This window comes from Lissotriton helveticus, chromosome 8 (assembly GCF_964261635.1).
Source record: "Lissotriton helveticus chromosome 8, aLisHel1.1, whole genome shotgun sequence".
NCBI classification, from domain to species: domain Eukaryota; kingdom Metazoa; phylum Chordata; class Amphibia; order Caudata; family Salamandridae; genus Lissotriton; species Lissotriton helveticus.
In genome coordinates, this window is record NC_136069.1 from 976,901,382 (window position 1) to 976,922,455 (window position 21,074).

The following is a 21,074-nucleotide window of genomic DNA, read 5'->3' on the forward strand; positions in this document are numbered from 1 at the left end:
ATCAGTGCTCGTCCCACCACGGGGGCCGTCACTGTCCTCAGAGGTATGGCTTCCGGGTACCTGGTGGCATGGTCCACCAAGACCAGGATGAACCTGTTGCCCATGGCTGTCTTGGGGTCCAGTGGCCCCACAATGTCAATACACACCCACTCAAAATGCGGTACTGACAACAGGGAATGGCCGGAGAGGAGCCTTGTGCTTCCTCCCACTCTTTCCACTTGCCTGGCAAGTCTGACAAGTCCTGCAATGAGTATCATAACTCTTGCGCATTTGGGGCCAATGAAAGTGCGTGACAAGCCTCTCAACGGTCTTGTCCTACCCCAAATGGCCTGCTAACGGCACATCATGAGCCAGCCCCAGTAGGAAGGCTCTGAACCTCTGGGGTACCACCAGCACATAGGCTGACCCAGGTTCAGCAACCTTAGGCTCACTATACAGGAGACCATTCTCCCAGTAAATGAAGTGTGACCATGACTGATCACCTGCTGCCTGGCTTGCAGCCTGTTGCCGCAAACCCACAAGAGAAGGGCACTCTGTTTGCTCCTTGCAAAAGTCTTCCCTGGAGGGGGCTCCTTCTTGCTGCCAATGGGTCAGCTCAGGCAGGTCCCCCAGTTCAGCTACTTGCTCCCCGGTAGACTTCAGGGCATCCCCTCAGGGTCTACCTCCTCTTGGGCCGTGGGAACTTCGGGGGGCCGTTTTCCCGCGCCCTTCACCACTTCTCTCTAAGGCAGGTTCCTGGGCCTCCCTCTCAGGCTCCAGGTCCTCTTGAGAACCCCTACTGGCTGACATTGACCGGGTGGTCACGCACGCCCAGTCAAGCAGTCCAACCATCTTCAAGTGAGTTGCTTTTCTCCACCTTTTCCCAAGGGAAGCTCTCCAAATCGTTCCCCAACAAACAGTCAACAGGCATGGCGGGCCTCACAGCTACCTGAAGAGTACCAGAGACCCCCCCCACTCAAAGGGAACCAGAGCCATTGGACAAGGACTCTCTGTGTTGTCAGCGGCAACAACTCTGCAGAATGCATGGGGAATGATCTGCTCTTGAGACACCAGGTGACACTTGACAGCTGTCACACTGGCTCCTGTATCTCTAAGAGCCTCCACCCTTTGGCCATTGATGGTCACTAGCTGCCCATATTTCTTAGTGTTCCCAGGCAGCTGAGCTTCTGAGACCATCTCACAGTCTCCTAAAGAGACTAGGGTCATCTGTGCGGGACCCCACCCATCTTGGACACCAATCTCCTCCCCCAAGGCTACACTAGCCATCTGCCGGGGCGGAGCACCAGTTGCTTGTTTACCAAACAGGCGGCACCTGGGATCATTCGCCTTATGACCCAGATCACCACCCTTGTAACGTTTCAGGGCCCCCCTGGGGAACAGGACTACCTGTTGCGTCCCCTTGCTTTCTCTCAGGGGGGAGGCTGGGAACCTTTCACGGGGTTCCCTTGGGGACTACTTTGGGGCCCTCTGCGGAACTCCTTCCGTTTACCCTTGTTCCCCCCACTCTTCTGCTGGGGACCCTGCCCACCTTTGGCTGAGTCTCCCATGTGACCCTTGTGGACTCTGGCACTGACCCAGCGGTACTCCTCCTCAGCAAGCTTCCTAGGGTTAGTCAGCTTGCTATCTCTATCAGATGCTGGCGCAGCTCTGGAAAACAATTATCAGACAAGTGCTCCCATGCAATCAAATCAAAGAGACCTTGAAAATCATTAACCTTGCTGCCCTTTACCCAAACATCCAATGCTCTGCAAAAGAAAGTGACATATTCAACCCAAGTACTGTTTTCTAACTTTCCTGAACCTCTGCCTATAGAGCTCAGGTGTCAAACCATATCTAGACATCAATGCATCTTTCATGTGGCTGTATGAATTGTGGACATCAGAAGGCAGGTCTCACAATGTATATAGCCCCTCACTAAGGAACCTTCCCCACAACCCCGCTCCCCAATCTCTCTCAGGGACCCGGTGAGAAGACATGGCTACCTCATAGGCTCTGAACCACTGATCAATATCATAATTTTTGTAAAACTCTTTTACCACTTCCTTGGGAATATACAGTCTACTTTCTGTATGTACTGACGGTATGCTGCCACCAGAGGGAGTAATTTCTAAACTTTTAGCTTTTAACTCCAACTCCCTCAAAACCTTTTCATATTCAAACTGTATTTTCTTTTCTTCAAGATCTAACCTTCTATTTTCTATTTCTAGCTGCCTATTCACCTTGAACTTGGTCATCTCCATTTCATGCCTTCTTGATCTTTCTCTTTCCTCCAAGTCCTCTGGAGACAGACTTTTGTTAGAGCCAATGCTACCTGCAGAGAAAGGTGCCTTCCTTCTTCTTGAGCCCAATGGCCCTTCCTGTTGTACAATTGCCAGGTCTTCCTCCTCAATATCAGGAGTTTTCCTTGTTTCTACCCAGGCCCTCAGCGCCATGTAGAATTCTTCCTTCACTCTGAGCCCAGAGGTGGAAACGTTGAACTTTTTGCAAAAGTAATTTAGCTGTTTTACTTTGTAGCTCTCTAGCTTCTCTTCTTCCCATTCACAATCAATATTGACTATGGATTCTGTATCACCCATGATAACTGAATAAGGCATTGTGAGGAAGAAGTACAGGAGGAAGACGGGGACTCACCTCTTTCTGTCGTATTCCATCCGACTACAGACTCGGGACTTAAAGAGTTAATGGGAAACCCTCCTTCCCCTCTACAGGATGCCGAGGAGAAAGAACAGGAGACCAGCCAATTGGGAAACCCGCATTCCCCGGAGGAGGCGGGACAACTAACTTTATGGAGGTGGACGCAGGAAGAGGAGACACACAGTGGGAGGAACCCGGAAGACGCAGCTGAGTTCGAGGCGACTGAGGAGCAGACGGGTAAGAAGACGCTGAAAACGCAGAGTGACGAGGAACGTGCTGTCGGGGAGGACACGGAGAGCTGGTCCGAGGACTGGTGGACGCCCCCGGAGGATGCTGAAGGGCCGCCGCAACTCTGGAGAGTTGCGGCAGACGCGGTGAGTGTCTTGGAGGGGAAGGGAGGGGAGAAAGGGAACTTCGGGGTAACGGGTTAAAAACGGGGCACACTCTCTGTCTTTATTTCCCCATTTACCCTTGCACGCCCATATCAACCCCCTTTTTAGGGCTCGGACTCCTCCCCCTGGGGGAGGAGTTAAGAGATCCTAATGTTATAAGAAAAAAAAGAAGAAGAAGAAGAAGGGCCTTGGTGAGAGGAATTCCACACATTCCTTTGCGTTTTCTGGCATCTGGTCAGTGATTCGTCTTCCCTGTGCTGTGTATGTAGTAGCCTTGAAGTGATAGGCTGTAAGTAATGTACGCGTGCCCGATGTGGCATTTTGTGTTCGAGAACGAGCATGGCAGAGTGATTAATCTTAATTACGAGCTGTCAGAGTGCCCGTGTAATGCAAGCCAGATGATGCGAACGCGTTCACAGCGGTGAGCGCGTTCAATGTTAAATGACGAGAGGCAGCAGGCGAGGCTCACAGAAGATGACTCATACATGCTCGGGCTAGGGGCCCGCAACGTTTGTCTTCCCCTTGGTTGCCGCTCCTGCCTGCAAGTGCCAAGGTACTGTTAATATCCCCCGCGGTGCGAGCCGTTCCTTTCACCAGACTCGCACCGCTCTGCTCTGTGTGCCTGCCTGCAGCCGTGAGCGCGCTCCAGCCCCTCCCGCTGGAATCCTTGGAAGTCGCCGAGTGCCCAGAGCCCCCACGGGTGAGTGAAAGCTGAAGGCTTCGTCTGCACTCCCCGTCAGGGACTCCGAGCCTCCCCCTGCCGCCCGCACTGCTCCCGGAGCCCTCCTGCACCGCTGGGCCGGCCCGCCTTTAACTCTGTCCTCGAGCCGAGAGGAAGAGCCGGGGCCGGCACAGGCGTGCTCACGCCCGATGCGTGAGCGTTGGTAGGGCCGGGTCAGTTTCACCGCGAAGAGGCAGGAGAGGCGCTGCCAGGCACGCCGAAGGCCGGGGAGAGTTCCAAAGCCCCAGAACGGAGAGAGGCTTTCGTTTAAAGGGCAAAGACACCTGTGGCTCATATTTACACGGGCAAAGATGCAATTAAACTGAGGAACTTCTCCAACTTGAATGTCGGAATCCAGACACTTGGCAAAAGTAGCCTGTGTAAAAAAAAACCAAAACTTTTTCCATACCCTTAATTCTGACCCCTCCCAGTGCAGAGGAAACGCCGAAGCTGTGCTTCACAAATATTGACAAATTCAGGTTTGCCCCCACCCCTCTGCATGCATCTTAAAGTTTACGTATAGAATTTATTTGAAATAATGTAATGTTTTTTAAAGAAATACTTACATTGACTAAAAGTTATTCACATATTTTGTAATAACAATATTTGTTTTATTTATATATACTTCTTAACATGAAATAAAATATATTTATGTTTAAAAGAAGGTTTCTACGGAGAGTGTTGCCGTACAACTGTTTGTCCGTGTGAGTGCAGAGTAGTGAGGGCAGAGTAGTGAGGGCAGAGTAGTGAGGGCAGAGTAGTGAGGGCAGAGTAGTGAGGGCAGAGTAGTGAGTAGTGAGTAGAGTAGTGAGTAGAGTAGTGAGTAGAGTAGTGAGTAGAGTAGTGAGTAGTGAGTGCAGAGTAGTGAGTAGTGAGTAGTGAGTAGTGAGTGCAGAGTAGTGAGTAGTGAGTGCAGAGTAGTGAGTAGTGAGTGCAGAGTAGTGAGTAGTGAGTAGAGTAGTGAGTAGTGAGTAGAGTAGTTAGTACAGAGTAGTGAGTAGAGTAGTGAGTGGAGAGTAGTGAGTAGAGTAGTGAGTAGTGAGTGCAGAGTAGTGAGTAGTGAGTAGAGTAGTGAGGTGAGTAGAGTAGTGAGTAGTGAGGTGAGTAGAGTAGTGAGTAAAGTAGTGAGTGCAGAGTAGTGAGTAGAGAAGTGAGTAGTGAGTAGAGAAGTGAGTAGTGAGTAGTGAGTAGAGTAGTGAGTAGAGTAGTGAGTAGTGAGTGCAGAGTAGTGAGTAGTGAGTAGAGTAGTGAGTAGTGAGTAGAGTAGTGAGTAGAGTAGTGAGTAGAGTAGTGAGTAGTGAGTAGAGTAGTGAGTAGAGTAGTGAGGTGAGTAGAGTAGTGAGTAAAGTAGTGAGTGCAGAGTAGTGAGTAGAGAAGTGAGTAGTGAGTAGTGAGTAGAGTAGTGAGTAGAGTAGTGAGTAGTGAGTGCAGAGTAGTGAGTAGTGAGTAGAGTAGTGAGTAGTGAGTAGAGTAGTGAGTAGTGAGTCGAGTAGTGAGTAGAGTAGTGAGGTGAGTAGAGTAGTGAGGTGAGTAGAGTAGTGAGTAAAGTAGTGAGTGCAGAGTAGTGAGTAGAGAAGTGAGTAGTGAGTAGTGAGTAGTGAGTAGAGTAGTGAGTAGAGTAGTGAGTAGTGAGTAGAGTGGAGAGTAGTGAGCAGAGTAGTGAGTAGTGAGCAGAGTAGTGAGTAGAGTAGTGAGTAGAGTAGTCAGTAGTGAGCAGAGTAGTGAGTAGTGGGTGCAGAGTAGTGAGTAGAGTAGTGAGTAGAGTAGTGAGTAGTGAGTAGAGTAGTGAGTAGTGAGTAGTGAGTAGTGAGTAGAGTAGTGAGTAGAGTAGTGAGTGCAGAGTAGTGAGTAGAGTAGTGAGTAGTGAGTGCAGAGTAGTGAGTAGAGTAGTGAGTAGAGTAGAGTAGTGAGTAGTGAGTGCAGAGTAGTGAGTAGAGTAGTGAGTAGTGAGTAGAGTAGTGAGTAGAGTAGTGAGTAGAGTAGTGAGTGCAGAGTAGTGAGTAGAGTAGTGAGTAGGACATCACAGGCAGCAGCTGTGCAAGCTTCTTACACTCACAAGGAGACCACAGGCAGCTGAGGTGCAATCTTCTCCCACTCACAAGAACGACATCACAGGCAGCAGCAGTGCAAGCTTCTTACACTCACAAGGAGACCACAGGCAGCAGAGGTGCAAGCTTCTCACACTCACAAGAAGGACATCACAGGCAGTAACGGTGCAATATTCTCACACTCACAAGGAGATCACTGGCAGTACACACCACATGAACACACTCCATAACACATAGCAACAATACATTGGCATTTACAATGCCATTAGCTCAAACTCAAATAAATCCGAGCCCGATTGCATTTCTAATGCTTGTTCTTTGTTTGCCGGCGACGACCCTTGCACGCCCATATCGAGGCCCCTTCTTATGACTCTGTTTGCAAACCATGATCCCTATTGGACCAATAGCAAGTGTCTAAGTTTATTATTGAACGTGTGTGTGAGGCAATAGCCAGTCATAGTGGTAAAAAGGGAAGTCCTCCTGTAACTTGGCTGCCCTGGCCCATTTGAGAGTGGAAAGCAGGCAATACTTCCTCAAAGAAAAGAGGAACCGAGCTTAAGTTTGTCTTTTTCCCTATTGGGATTACATTGTCTTTGCGTTTTTTTTAGCACTGAGGGTGTGGTGACGGTAAACCATAATAAGACCTCATTCAGTCTACTGACCGCTCTTTCCTTCTTTTTGAGCCTGCCGGGACGGCTGTCTCCAGACCGGAACGAAGAAGAAAGGAAAAACCCATAACAAGACAAGACAACATTCATCGCAACCACCTGACCATCCATCGCAAACCACCTGCCAACCACCTAACTATTGGACTACCAGGGGGGGCGTGGCCAAGCAGCATGGCCGACAGGACGTGAGCTCCGCCAGCTCCCGTCCCGAGGACCCAGTTATCCTTGAAATAGATCCTGCCTGGGCTGTTTTTCCCCGGATTTAAGTACCTGAAGTTTCCCTCGTACTGGGGAGACCCTTGGCGGGGGGGGGGGAACCTTGGCTGGGGGGAACCTTGGATGGGGGGAACCCTCTGCGGTGCGTTGAAAGGGGTGTGCGACTTTCTCTTCCTGATGGCGAACCGCAAGGATAGGACCTCGAGGTCTTCCCAGCCTAACACCATTGTACAGTATACCACTCCGCGCCTGCCATCACAGAGGATTACGCGACAGACGGGTCCGGAAAACGATGGGGATGGTCCAGCAGAGCCGTCCCGTGCAGAGATATTAAAGGCTATACAGGGATCCCATTCTGCCCTGGAGAGGCAGATAGAGACTGTATCAATAGATGTCAATCTGCTGCGAACAGATCTCCGAAAGGTCGCGGACAAGGTCACGGACGCTGAGGGTAATATCACTCAACTGCAGGGGGAGGTGGCCTCCTTGCAGAAGTCGGTCGCACACCTTACAGCCACTACACGAGCGCTGGAGAGAAGTGCTGAGGACGCGGAGGGTAGGGCCCGTCGCAGCAACATCAGGGTCCTGGGAGTGCCGGAACGACTGGAGGCGGGAAATGCTGAGCGCTTTCTAGAGACCTGGATCCGCACCCAGCTGTGTCCACAAGGCCTGTCCAGTGTTTTCATCATAGAGCGGGCGCATAGGGCCCTGGTCCCCCCTCCCCGCCCAGGTGAAACCCCTAGAGCTCTAACCGCAAAGATCCTGAACTATAAAGATCGTGATTGTATCTTGAAGGCTGCAAGGGAAGCGGAGTCTCTCACAATAGAGAACAGTCGAGTGTCCATTTATCCTGATTATACCCACTAAAGTACAGGAGCAGCGGAAGTCCTACCTGGGAGTTAAGCAAAAACTCCGGGAGATGAAGCTCCAATACATGCTCTTATACCCGGCCAAGCTCAAGGTGCTCTCACAAGGCCGTGCGCACTTCTTTGAATCACCGGCGGAGGTGTGGGAGTGGCTGGAGATAGGGGGGGGACGACCTACCCCCCCGGTGAACGAGGTGGTCCCTGTGAGTCATGGGGGACCCTTCCCCAGCGACGACGTCGGGGTAGAAGGAGACGCCGATCTGGATCGCGGGGTTCCGTGGAGCCTCGAGTTACAGTGGGAGCTGATGGTGCTCTCCGCATGAGATCGTCATCGACGGGGGCTGCTCCGGAGTCCCCCGGAGCATCCGCCCCTGGGGAAATTTTGGTCCCGGATACCCTGCAAGGTACTGTGCCCGATACGGGCTCTCCGGCTCCGGTGATCCCAGAAACTGGCCTTTCCGAGCCACAGCTGGAGAAGGCTCCAGCTTGAGGTACTGTCTTGTTTATGGTTTGATGTCCTCCGCTTTGGGGGGCCTTCTGTTGTATTATTAGTGGCTCACTGATACTCCTAACTTGTATTAGGAGTCCTTGGAGGGCTGGGTGGAACAGAGGACTTGCATCACGTTGGACGGAGGTATGCAGGCTGGGGTCCGCATTTCCTGGACGGGGGATCGGCCCGACCTGAGGTTGATATCAGCAGACATGCCTAGAGACTGTCCTGAAAAGCTGGGTCCCATGGGGAGCTGGGAGGGGGGGTGGGTGGAATTGGGTTGGTTGTGTGTGAGTGTGTGTTGAATGGGGTGGCTGTGTACGTCCTGGCACTGGCAGGGGAAGGGCGGGGTAGCATTTTTGGTTGTTGCTGGTCTCCTGCTCGTGGGTGGGGGGAGTGTTTCTGAGGGGGTTCTGAGTTTGGGGGTTTTTGGAGGGTGGGGTGGGGTGAGTGCGGAAAATGTTACTGGCATTAAATGTATTGTGATTCAGGTTTCTATGTGGCTGGCTGGGCGGGCCGATCCTTCCGGTCTAGCTGGTGTCTCGGGCTGATCCTTCCGGTCTAGCTGGTGTCTCGGCCCGGGGGTGGCAGGTTGCAATGTGTGCATCTAACAGCCCGATTGGGCACAATCTTCGACCATGGGTTTTAAATTCTTAACTTGGAACGTGCGCGGTTTGGGTACTTGCACCAAGAGACACAGGGTCCTTTCCTTCCTCAAGCGGCATGGGCTCTCCGTCGCGTGCCTTCAGGAGACTCATTTAGATGAGGAGGGTGCTCAGCGGCTGTCCAAGAAATGGAGAGGCCAGATGTTCCATTCCTCCTTCTCCACGTATGCCAGGGGGGTCCTTATCTGGGTGGCACCTGGGATTCCCTGTGCTGTTCAATATGTTGAAGCAGACGTTGAAGGCAGGTACCTGCTTTTGTGGATCAGGCTGGATGACAGGGAATTCTTACTCTTGAACTCCTATGCACCGAATATCGATGACCCGAACTTTTTCTCCCACCTTCAGGATCTCTTTGTTTCAGACTTAGATGCTCCCTTCCTCTGGTTTGGGGATTTCAATTGCGTATTGGATCCCGATATGGACCGACATCCTCCTCGCTCTGGCACGAAGCCGCGTATGACGGCGCGCCTCCAGGAAGTAATGCATAATTTGGGGGCTGTGGATGTGTGGCGCGTGAGCCACCCCACACAGAGACTGTATACTTGCCATACCCCGACGCACGGAACCCATAGTATATTGGACCGCGTCCTTGCGGCCAATCTTGCTCTGTCTCTCACTTTGTCGGTTACACACTAGGCCCGCTTTCTGTCGGATCATGCCCCGGTGACATGCATGGCACAGTGGGCTGATCAGGCTGCCCGTCCCCGTACCTGGCGGATGCCGATGGACATCCTCCAGGACCAGGTGGGAAGAGACCATGTGGCGACTGCCCTATCGGATTACATAGATTTGAACTGGGAGAGTGGTGACCTACCTTACTCCACCAGATGGGAGGCCCTGAAGGCGGTGATACGCGGAGCCTGTATGGGCCTCACATATGGGGTCCAGAAACAGCTACTCTCTGACTTACAGGATGCTGAGGACGTGCTCCGGCACTGTCAGACTCGGCCGGATCCTGACACTTTGGATCAGGAGGCGGAGAAGGCGGCCTAGGTGTCTGTGCATGACATTCTCACCCGCCTCGATAAATACACATTGGGCCAGCACAGACAGCGTCTCCACCTCGAAGGTGACAAATCTGGCCGGCTACTGGCCTGGATTCTTCGATGGGAGTTCGCACCTGAGAGGATAGTTGCCCTACGGGCCCCAACTGGTAATATGGTATACTCGGAGTCTGTTATTCTTGAGGTCCTCCGATCCCATCTGGAGACCGTGTATGCAGCTGACCCCTCGATCACCGAGGCTTCCTATCGGCCCTCTCTTCAGGACTTGGGTCTCCAGACCCTCTCGAGGGAAGCGGCGGAGGAACTAGATGCAGGGTTGACGCTTCGGGAGATCAGCGCTGCGTTAGCCGCCCTGCCACGGGCTAAGACCCCAGGAAGAGACGGTTTCCCGCCGGAGTTTTACCATTCGTTCGGTGAAGTCCTGGCCCCCCTCTTGTTGCAGGTTTATAATGAAGCCCTGCAGTCTGGCGCTCTTCCGCCCACTATGAACCAAGGAGAGGTATGTATGATCTTGAAACCGGGTGGGGACGGTTGTGACCCCGCAGCGTTCCGGCCTATCACCCTGATCAATACGGACGCAAAGATCCTCACTAAACTGTTGGCTACTCGCCTAGCCCCGCATATGGCCCACTTGATCCTCCCGGACCAGTGTGGGTTTATCCCTGGCCGTAACACGGCGATGAACTTGCGGCGTCTGAATCATATCCTTCATGAGGTACGTGGGAGGGAGGACTCTCATGTACTGGTGTCAATCGATCTGGCTAAGGCTTTTGACACGGTTAACTGGGGGTATTTACTGGAGATGCTCCAGAGGACGGGGTTCGGGCCGGTGTTCTGTAATTGGATCCGAGTGCTCTATGGGGCACCCCGAGCTAGAGTTCGGCTTGGGTCGGCCCACTCTGAGGAGTGGTCCCTGGGGAGGGGCACTCGCAAGGGGTGCCCCCTCTCCCCGCTCCTGTTTGCTCTGGCAATAGAGCCCTTGGCGGTTTCCGTTCGCGCTGAGTTGGAGCAGTGGGGCATTGGGGTGGGCGATACCGTGAACGTGAACTCCCTCTATGCCGACGACGCTCTATTCTATTTGACGTCCCCCAGCGACTCGCTTCCCGCCTTGATGCGGATTTTGGATCGCTTTGGCGCAGCCTCTGGACTGCGCATCAACCCTGGAAAATCTCAAATTTTCCCGCTGGCGGGCTGTGCTGCCGACCCGGGTGTTGCTCCCCCGTGTCTAGGGCTGCGATTGGAGCGCGAGGCGTTCCGCTATCGCGGCATTCAGGTGGCCTTGACCGACGAACACCTGCTGGCCCGTAACGCAGACCGAGTGCTCCGGACTCTTCACCAGGCTGTGTCCTTCTGGAACACTCTTCCTCTCTCCCTTATGGGACGATTGGCGGTCGCCAAGATGGTGATGCTCCCCAGGATGTTATATATCTTACAAAATACCCTGTGCCCGCTTCCCTCTCGAATATTTCGCACGCTTGATTCGCTTCTCACATCTCTGCTTTGAGCGGGTGAGCGTAGCAGAGTTGCTCTGCGCACGGTGGTCCGGAGTTGGGAGGAGGGGGGCCTGGAGGCCCCGAGGTTTGACCTCTATTACTATGCGGCACAGCTCCTGCCAGCTGCACGGTGGTTCGCTGATGAGGATAACTGGGAGCTCCAATTACTGCTGGGCAGAGCTAACGAGAAGGCTCTGAGAGAAGCTTTGATGCAGGGAAGGGGAGCAGACGAGGACTTGCCCTATGTGGTACGACACACAGCGGGAGTTTGGCAGCGATTTGTCGAGAAGGTATTGAGGCGGGCCCCCTTTCATAGGGAGCTGCCGGTGTGGATTTTGGCCCCGGTGCTCCGGATGGAGGAGAACGTGTCCTACCGGGAATGGCGGAACGGAGGATGTGAGACCTTGGCGGACCTCTATCCTTTGAACGTGCCACGGAGTCCTTTGAATTGAACAGGGGGCAATACCTGCACTACAGAGGGCTCCAGGAAGTAGCTAGAACAACGTGGCCTCAGTTCCCAGAGGCACCTCCGCTGACTCACACCCTTGACATCCTCTTATCGTGTGGTAGAGGAAGGAGGCTGGTCTCCCTTTTGTACTCAGCCATGCGACGAGATTCGACCCCACCGACCGCGCCGTCCTCGGCGGCCTGGGAGGTGGACTTAGGGGTGGCTCTGGAGCCGGGACAGCGCAAGCGAATTGGGCTCCTGACCCGGAAAGTCTCGTGTAATGCACGGTTCAAGCTGATCCATTTTAACTTTGTCCACCGCACTTATATGACCTCGGTCTCTCTGAATCGCATTTCTGCGGATAGGCGACACAACTCCCCCAGGTGTGGGGCAGAGAGAGCTGGATTCTTTCATTTAGCCTGGGAGTGCCCACAGGTCGGTAACTTTTGGAGGGAGGTGGTGGACCATATTGGTCATGCTACAAAACTTCGGATTACTCTGGATCCGCTCCATTGTCTCTTGGCCCTGGTACCCAAACCCAAAAAGAGGAACCTGTCCTACAAGTTTCTACAATTATTACTGGTGTTGGCAAGGCGGTGTGTGGCTATAACTTGGATGGGGCAGAGGGCTCCCGAGATATCCCTCTGGCTGAAGGATGCTAGAGAGTGGTCCCTGGCCGAGGAGACGCATATGCAGCGCACACATCACAATGGAAAACTCCTGGATGATCTGCTTGCCTGGAGAATGATGTGTGCGGAGGGGTTGACGGATGATGATTCGGACGCCACCAGTGCCGAATTGTTCACCCCTAGGGGGTCTGATTCCGAGGGTGACGGGGAGGGAGACGGGTTGGAGGGCCCTGGTCCGGGGTAATGCCCTGCTAGACGCGCGCTAATGTTCCCTGCTGTATGTATCTCTGATTTGCTTGGATTCCCATAGGTCTACTTCTAGATGTGATGCCTGCACCTTTTCGGGCCTCACATGGATAGCCTGACTTTTCCACGTACTTTATTACGGATGCCACGCACCGGGGGTTTGTTTCTTGTTTTATGTTAAACTGTGTTCCATTGAAAAGGGTATTTATCCAAAGGGATAGGAGTGGGATTGCATAGAGGACATGGGAGAGAGTATATATATAGAGAGAAATTAGCGGATACAATGATGTATGCATATTGTTCATGTACGGCTATGATTACTTGAGATATGCGCTGACTCTACGCCGCCTAACCTCCGGGATGTGGGCCCATATGGCTGTGTATTACCCTGAACATTGCATGTAGCTAATCATTTGCCCTCGGTCTGCCTGAGCGGCTGTGAGGACCTGTGCCTTCTATGTTTCCGCAATAAAAATATTTTTAAAAAAAAAACTATTGGACTACCATTGTCACTATCCTCTAAAATTCCTAAACTGTTTCTGTGAACCCTGTAATAAAGCTCACCATTCAACTCTCACTCAGGCCTTCTAGTTTCCATTTCCGCCCATCCCTCCGACAGGCATCTTTCAAAAATAAAACAAAAAATCCAAAAAGGAATCTACCAAAAAATATGCGGTATCGTTATGGTCTGTACTCACTAAGTAGTGTTCACCAGTCACTGTACATGAGTCACAAATGCAAATCCAGAATCCTCACCGCTGACACCAATGTTAGATTTGGGGGTCTCTAGTTGGCACAGGTAGGTACTTGTGACAAGTAGGGACCCTCTCCTCTAGTCAGGACAAGGGGATTACACTCCTAAAATAACCCCTGCTCACCCTCTAGGCTGCGTGGCGTGAGCAGTCAAGGCTTACTTCAGAGGCGTTGTAAGTTAAGCAGTTGTGACCACATACAGTAACCCAGTGACAACACTACAAATGAACACCACACAGGTTTTATATAAAAAATAAGTCGACTTTATATAGAGTTACCACAAGATCATAAACAACAAAAATACACACTATGATTACTTTAGGATGGTAGATTTAAGCTTAGTTCAGTTCTTAGATGCGACACTTTGCGTCAATGTACCTTAGGTTGCGTTGCGCTTCCACAACAAGCAATGTCGCAGCGATGGGAAATGCGGCAAAGTTCAGGTGCAAAGAAATAAAGACGTGAAGATCTTCCAGATGCGGCACGCTTCTCGGGGATGCGAGAAGTACTCGGTTCGATGCGTGGACTGCAGCGGCGACACCCTTACGATGCAACAAAAGCAGCTCCAGCGGCGACGCTCTTCTCCACGATGCGTGAAGCTTCCGCTCAATGCGACAACTACAGCGGCGACATTCAAGATGTGACGGCAGCAGCTCCAACGGCGGCGCGCTTCTCGGGGATGCGAGGTGCTCTTGGTCGATGCGGTGCAATGCGACAGTTCCAGCGGCGACACCCTACTTCGGAGTGTTGACGGCAGGCACAGCGACGGCGACACGCTCCGACCTCGTTGCGAGATTTTTCTCCTGATGCGGTGCAGTGTGACAGTTCCAGCGGCGACACCCTCCTCCTTCGGAGTTGCGGTGGCAGCAGCAGCGACGGCGACACTTTTCCTCTCGTTGAGTCTTGCTTCTAGCTCCTTGAGAGACGCAGTTTCTCAGAAGGCCCAAAACAGCAGCAGGCACTTCCAAAGAACTGTGGGGAGCTGGGGGGTGAAGTCAGTTGTCTCTGAGACTTCAGCAGAAGGCAAGCTCTTTTCCAAGCCCTTGGAGATCCTTCACAAGTTGAAAGCAAAGTACACAAAGTTCCTTTCTCCTTCCTTTGGCAGTAAGGCAACCAATGCAGGCCAATCCCCCAGGCAGTACTTCAGCTTGGGAATAGGCTCTCCTCAGTTTCTTCAGGTTCCTCCCCTCAGTAAAGGTTTCTTCTTGTAGTCTAAAAGTGATCTAATTTCATGGGAACAGGGTCCCAATATTTATACCCAGAAATCCTTTGTTCTGTGAGGGGAGAGGGGCCTTTGCCCAGTCCAAACCAGTTCTGAAGCACTCTGTTTACCAGACTTCTCCTTTCCTTTCACAGTGCAGGGCATGCACATCAGATGCCCCACAGGAGGTGGAGCCAGCATTGTGGAAGGCAAGTACAGTCCTGGAGCACTTTGTTTACAGGACTCCTTCTCTTCTTTCAGTGTGCAGGGCAGAGACATCAGCCGCTCCCCAGGGGGTGGAGCCAGCATTGCGGAAGGCAGGCACAGCCCTATTCGAGGTTCAGGTGCACTCCTCCCTCTCATCTAGATGCAGATCTCTATATTCACCACTGGGTGACTCAGCCTGTCTCCTGGAATTCCCCAGCCCTGTCACTCTCAAAACCAGACATAGGAATACACAACCTAGCAGAGGCAGGTTTGAATGATTAGACAAGCAAAAAGTGGTATTTGCAAACACAGAATATTAAAATAAACGTTACTAAAAGATGTATTTTATTATTCTGAGTTCAGGCATACTAAACTCGAATTTCTACCATGTTCTCTCAGACAGTTAGAATTATAAAAATGTAATAACTCTAACAGCCCATTCTGGCCTATGGAGAACAAGTAGCCTTGCAATAGTGAAAAACGAAAATGGCTGTAATTCACTATTAGGACATGCCACACACATCAGGGCTTGTTCTACCTTATACTTACAATGCACCCTGCCCTTGGGCCTACCACAGGGGTGACTGAGATGAAGAAAAGGGAAGGTTTAGGGACTGGGAAGTGGGTGCACTTGCCCAGTCAGCATGACAGTACCAGACTGCACGCAGGCTCTGCAATGGCAGACAGACACATTTTACAAGGCTGCTTTTGTGGGTGGCACAACCAGTGCTGCAGGCCCACCAGCAGCATTTGGATTACACGCCCTGGCACACTCAGTGCACTAGACTAGGGTCCAACAAGTAAACCAAAATAGCCAAACATGGAACCACTGATTAATACATCAATTTACAATAGGGAGAACTTGCACTGTGGCACTGGATAGCAGTGGCACAGTACCCAAAGCATCTAACACCAGCAAAAACACATGAGGCACAGCAGAAATGGAAGGGAGACCCACGCCAAAGGTGCCAGATCTAACACTAATGTGTACCCCAGCATCACCAATTGTTGTTCGATTTCAGTCAGGTCTGTGTCCTCCCATATGTTAAGCAAACCCAGTCGGGGTGTCAGGTTCACTGTCTTCCCTAATGCAGACTGCATATGATCAGTGGCCCTCTTCCAGAGATCCCGCATCAGCGGGCATTCCCACAGTGTATGATAGAAACAGCTGGCTGCCTGCAACCCTTTAAACATTGGTCATCTTGCCTAGACCCTATTTTGGCCAGCGTTATCCCAGTCAGATAGGAGCGTTGCAAAATCCTGAGTATTGCGTGCTGTATTTCTTTTTTTAAAAAGCAAGCTAAAGCCATTGACAGCCGGCTAAAGCAAACGAACACGCACGAGCGTGTGGGTAGCTTTCTGAAGCCCATACAAGAAGTCTTGTGCTGCACGAGCAATGCTGCGCACTGCAATGCTAGGCGCGAGACCTAAAAAGCATATGCTAGGGGAAAAGGGAAACCATTTGTGGCAAAGCATGCCTGGGCGGCACAATAGGAGTCGAATTCGCCCCCAACTCCTCACTGCTGGTCATTAATTACTTCAAACTTCAAGATAAAACGTAAGTGAATTCATTTTCTCTCTCTCTCTCTCTCTCTCCTCTAAATAATCACATTGTGTCACAATTCAAAATTCTCAATCTGCAAGAGGGAACATCATAAATGACAAGGTAAAAACCTGTATTTTGCAAATATTTATAGACACATTACAGGTATTGCAAAACTGTAAAGGGTGCCAAAGAGCTTTATACGGGACTGTGTGGCGTGTGCAATTATCACCATATCATTCATAAATATAATAAGCACTGGCAAAGTCAACAGGTCTCGGTTTAACGTACCTATGAACAAAGCATTAGCACATTAGAGCGAGGCAGGCAACAGGAAACCAGCAGGAGGGGAAAATAGCGGTATAGCTGAAAAGTAGTCCTAAATTCAATTCAATGTAATCTGTAAAGTGGAAGTGGAAGAATACACCCCAACAGCCAATAGCATTAGGTGAGAGATAAATAGTCCACTGGAATGAGTCACATTGTTACTGACAAAAGGTTCCACAAAGTCTCAAGTTAACAGCTGGAAGAGGTTGGTCATTGAACACCAATGGTTGAAAGTGGTGCACCGAAAGCTCAATCTATGTATATTGTTAGCAAGTGCTTTGTTTGACTGCTGCACTGTTAAAACCCAAAGTTAAAAATGGAGCATCACCAGAGCCTCTCCTTGCAAATCTCTTGGACTAGAAAACTATAATGTTGCGCTCATGCACTGCTCGGTCAGGCAGGGGTATTGGCAAACTGAGCTATATTACCAACAGTTGGTGATATTACAATTGCCAGTCCAATTCTAGTTAGCAAATATTCACTTACCTCAACATCATCATAATGAGGGGGCAATCCTTGAGACTCCTGAGGGGTAATGTACACATTAGATCCAACCAAAGAGCCAAAGAAACACTCTAGTTTTTCTTGGATCCTCCACAGTTCATCCTGTTAGAAACAAAAACCACAGATTTGCATTAGTTACAGATCCACAGTGTTCTGCGGCTGGTTACTGTATCTTTCAACTAAAACGAACGCAATTGGAATTATAGTCTAAATTGTGTGTTTTGGTTTCAAAGGTGACAGTTTAAACACCCAACTTTATTCACATAAAATCAAATGATACTCCTACCACCCAGTACTGTTGTCTAACACAGAAAAACAGCTGCAAATGTACTGTACAATACAGTGGCGGCCTGAATGGCTCGCAGGTGCAGGATGGTGGTGTCGTTGAGAGGGGAGGGCGGTGATTGGGTGTCACACGGTGGGTGAAATGTCTTTTTTTTTTTTTAAACTTACCTTAAGGCCGGGTCCCGTGTCTCTGCCTCTGCACTCCTGCCTCCGACTCCAGGGACAGGAAGCAGGCAGCCAGACTCCCTCCTTTAAGCCAATCACAACATGGCACAGCACTCAGCGAGAGGCTGGAGGGCTGGGAATGTTCTCCATGCAGGCTGTAATGCAGCCTGCATGGAGAACGGGGTAAGTACGCATGGCTGGTTTGGGTGGCCCTGGAGGGCCGACCAAACAGTCATTGTGCCTTAGGAGTGGGCAACCCACTCCTCCCCTTCTCCGAGAGCAGAGCAGCCCCGCCAACCCGCCCGCCCACAAAGCAGCAGAACACAAAGCATAAAAATCATAATTACTCTAAGTTATCATTTTATGTTTCTACTTGACAGTGCTTAAAAGCAGTGAGCCGGCGCCCGTCTGCCATAGCGGAGGAGCCGCCACTGCTAATACAAAACAAACTGATACAGTCGCCCATAGAAAATCCCTGACTTTTACTGCTGTTGAAATGGGAAAGGCATGAGATTGTCGCAGATCTACTTGCAACTCTAGCATATGTAATTACCAATTTATTGCATTGATGGCCACTGCAAATGAAGAGTTGATTCACCTATAAATGCTTGTGTTGATGTTAGTCACTTTTGGACTTGGGCCTTTTTGGCAGATTCACCCCTAAACTTTTTGCCTTTAGCCTCGGGCATGGTGGTAGTGATTTCTGGTCTCTGCGCACTTTAGCACTTTGGCCCAGTGTAAAGTGTGTGCGCTCTCCGAGTGCGTGTTGTTAGATTGGCCTGCCCTCCCATAGGAATGCATGGGGAATATGTGTGTCCATGGTAGTTCCTTATGTGTGGGGAGTGCAGGGTCGAGTTTGGTATGTGCGAACTCGTGAGATTAAATGCTGCGCGATGATGTGTGCAGATTTATTGTGTCTAGTGTAGAAGTGCCACTTCTAGAAGTTGGCATGTCTGTGCAGTGAATGTGAATTGACTGTCTGGCTTGTGATTGGCTGGAGCTGGCTGGTGTGCCTGGCTCCTGGAGTCTGGATGGGTCTGCCCTGGTGGTGAATAGAGAGATCTGCATGTTGATGGGAGGGAGGAGTGCACCTGGGACCTGAATAGGGCTGGGCCTTCCCTCCACAATGCTGACTCCACCCCCTGTGGTGTGTCTGATGTCCCTGGCCTGTCCTGTGAATAGGGAGAGGGGCTGAGCAAAGCAAAGTGCTCAGGACCAGTTGCATCTGGTTCGTCCCTTGCCTGCACCTTTGACAACAAAGGATTTCTGTGTATAAAAGAGGGGCTGTGACCCCCAGTAAATGTTCTTGTTTGCGGACTTGAAACTACCAGGGGTGTGTTGCTGGAGCTCAGGGGAAGGCTTGCCTCCTTGGGCTCTGCCCAGCCCCTGGATGCCTTGGGGACTTCTGACTGGGGGGCCTTCCCTTGCCCTGGAACCCTTTTTGAGTTGCCTTGATTATTCCCAGGACCTTGGAAAGACTTTGGCCTCCTTTCTTATCCTGGAGGACTCTGTGCTACCCCCCCAGCGCCCTGTGAGCGCTTTATGTTTCTCTCTGGGGAGCACTGTGTCTACTGGGGGATTCCCCCTGTCTAGGGATCCCCCCTCCTTGACTTCCTTGCGGGTGCCCACCCCGCTTATTTAATTATTTCTAGCGGGTGCTCACCGCACGTCATGGCCGCTTCCTAACTTTTATTTTTAACCTGCGCGGGTGCCTACCCCGCGACTTTGCCCAGACTTTGTGATTCGGCTTGCACGGGTTCCCACCCTGTGTCTCACCGCCGCGGCCCGAGCTGCGAGAGGAATCCCCTCCAGGCCGCTGCCTAGCGCGACCCGGAAGGCAAGCCCAGTGATATCTCCCGTGGGCGGGGCTTCCAGAAAGGAAGGGAAGCCCCACGAGAGAGGAGACTCCGGCAGAAGTCACGCAGAAGAGAAAGCTGGCCGCGCAATGGATCCAAGCTGCCCGGGGCTCCCGTGAGCTGTTGGGAGCCCCGGTATCCCAAACGAGAGGCGAGGCTCCCCTAAGTCCCGCCGGCGCAGGGAGCAACAGAGCTCACCCGGAGGACGCTGCAGAGAGGCCTCCTCGAGAGAACCGGTGAGAGGGGGCTTCCTCCATGGTAACGGTGCCTTCAAGGCCCCCCTGACAGTGTATGGGGGCATCCTGAGCGGACCTGCCGTTGGGGGCCGCTCCACCATTCGACCACCATTATTTAGAGGGCCAGAGGGCCTCGTGGTCTCCCCCCCCCCCCCGTAGGACGCCAGTTTGCTCCACGCTAGTGGGCATATTTATGTAAAACACCCGGTGCATGTTTGGTTAAAGAACCGGTGTGCTCCACAGTGTTTGGGGGCCAGTTCTTATCCTATTTTGGGCGCATAGTTATTTCAGGAGCCACAGCGCTCCAGGGGGCATACTTTATTTTCAGAGCCAGAGGGCTCCAACGTTGGGCGCAGTTTTATTCCTAAGGGCCAGTGAGAGCCCATGCCGCATTTTTACTTTCACAGCTGACCAGCAAGTAGTGGGCAGCTGCACCATTTAGGTTCTTCTTTATTTTAGGGGGACATGTTCTTGTAACCCAGGAGAGAGACGCACTCCTCTACCCCATATCTGCCTGCACAGCTGTGCAGCACTTAGTGCCAGCTGCAACGTTTAGGCCTTCATTGAACCTCCCAGCTGCCCAGCAAGTAGTGGGCAGCTGCCACTTTTAGGTTTGAGCCAAGTGCGCCCCAGTGACTGTCGCTGCTTAGGCAGCAGCCCTGACTTTGGACAGAGGGCGTTTGAGCCCCTTATAGATGGCAAGTTGGCCCAGGGGACTATTAGGTTTTGTAGGGCGCAAGGCCCTAATGTCATTTTGATATGTACTAGGAAATGTAATGTTTGTAGTATGATTTACGCACCTTGATTTATGATGATAGATGTGCTGTTGTGCTTACTAGGTTTTACCTACTGTTTTATTTCTCTACTGTGGTCTAGGTTTAATTTATTCCCTACTGCAGATTATGTTCTTAAGTTTATTTCCTAATGCAAGTTATGTTTAGGAGATTATGGTTTGTCCTATTTTATCTTATGAGATTGGCGCAGAATAGAGTTCTCGCCTTATGTGAATACTGTACCTGTTCTGATTTATGTTACAGGTTGACACTGAGTATAGTGTCTGCCAGTGATTACTGGCTGTGTTCTAAATTCATATCCATTCTTACTTTTTTACTATTTCTTTACCAAGTGCTAATTCTGACAGTGGCCCATGTGACCCTGTCATGTGTAAATAATCCCTTGTGAATATTGCCCGTGCCGGTTGGCACAGTGTATACTGTGTGATTACTATCTGATGTGTTTTTTTTTATTATAATACAAAGGCTATTTTTATATAACCTTGAGTGGAGTTCCTTTTTGTGGTGTGCCTAGTGTGTTGTTACTGTGTGTGTTTTGCAAATGCTTTACACATCGCCACCGAGATAAACCGAGCTGCTCGTAACAAGCTACCAAGGGGGTGAGCAGGGGTTATCTTTGGAGTGCAACTCCCTTTCCCTGACTAGAGTGGTGGTCTCTGCCTGGCTTTGGTGCATGCCTTAGC

General features: G+C 51.2%; 1 protein-coding gene across 3 annotated transcripts in view; it reads right to left on the bottom strand.

Moving 5' to 3' along the window:
* The window catches only part of RIOX2 (ribosomal oxygenase 2), a 905,982-nt gene that overhangs the window by 484,548 nt on the left and 400,360 nt on the right, over positions 1-21,074 (bottom strand). For all 3 annotated transcript variants that reach the window (XM_078657815.1, XM_078657817.1, XM_078657816.1), the window contains one exon: positions 17,038-17,157. In XM_078657815.1, the coding sequence (XP_078513941.1) occupies positions 17,038-17,157 (120 nt within the window). The remainder of the gene's footprint in view (positions 1-17,037; positions 17,158-21,074) is intronic.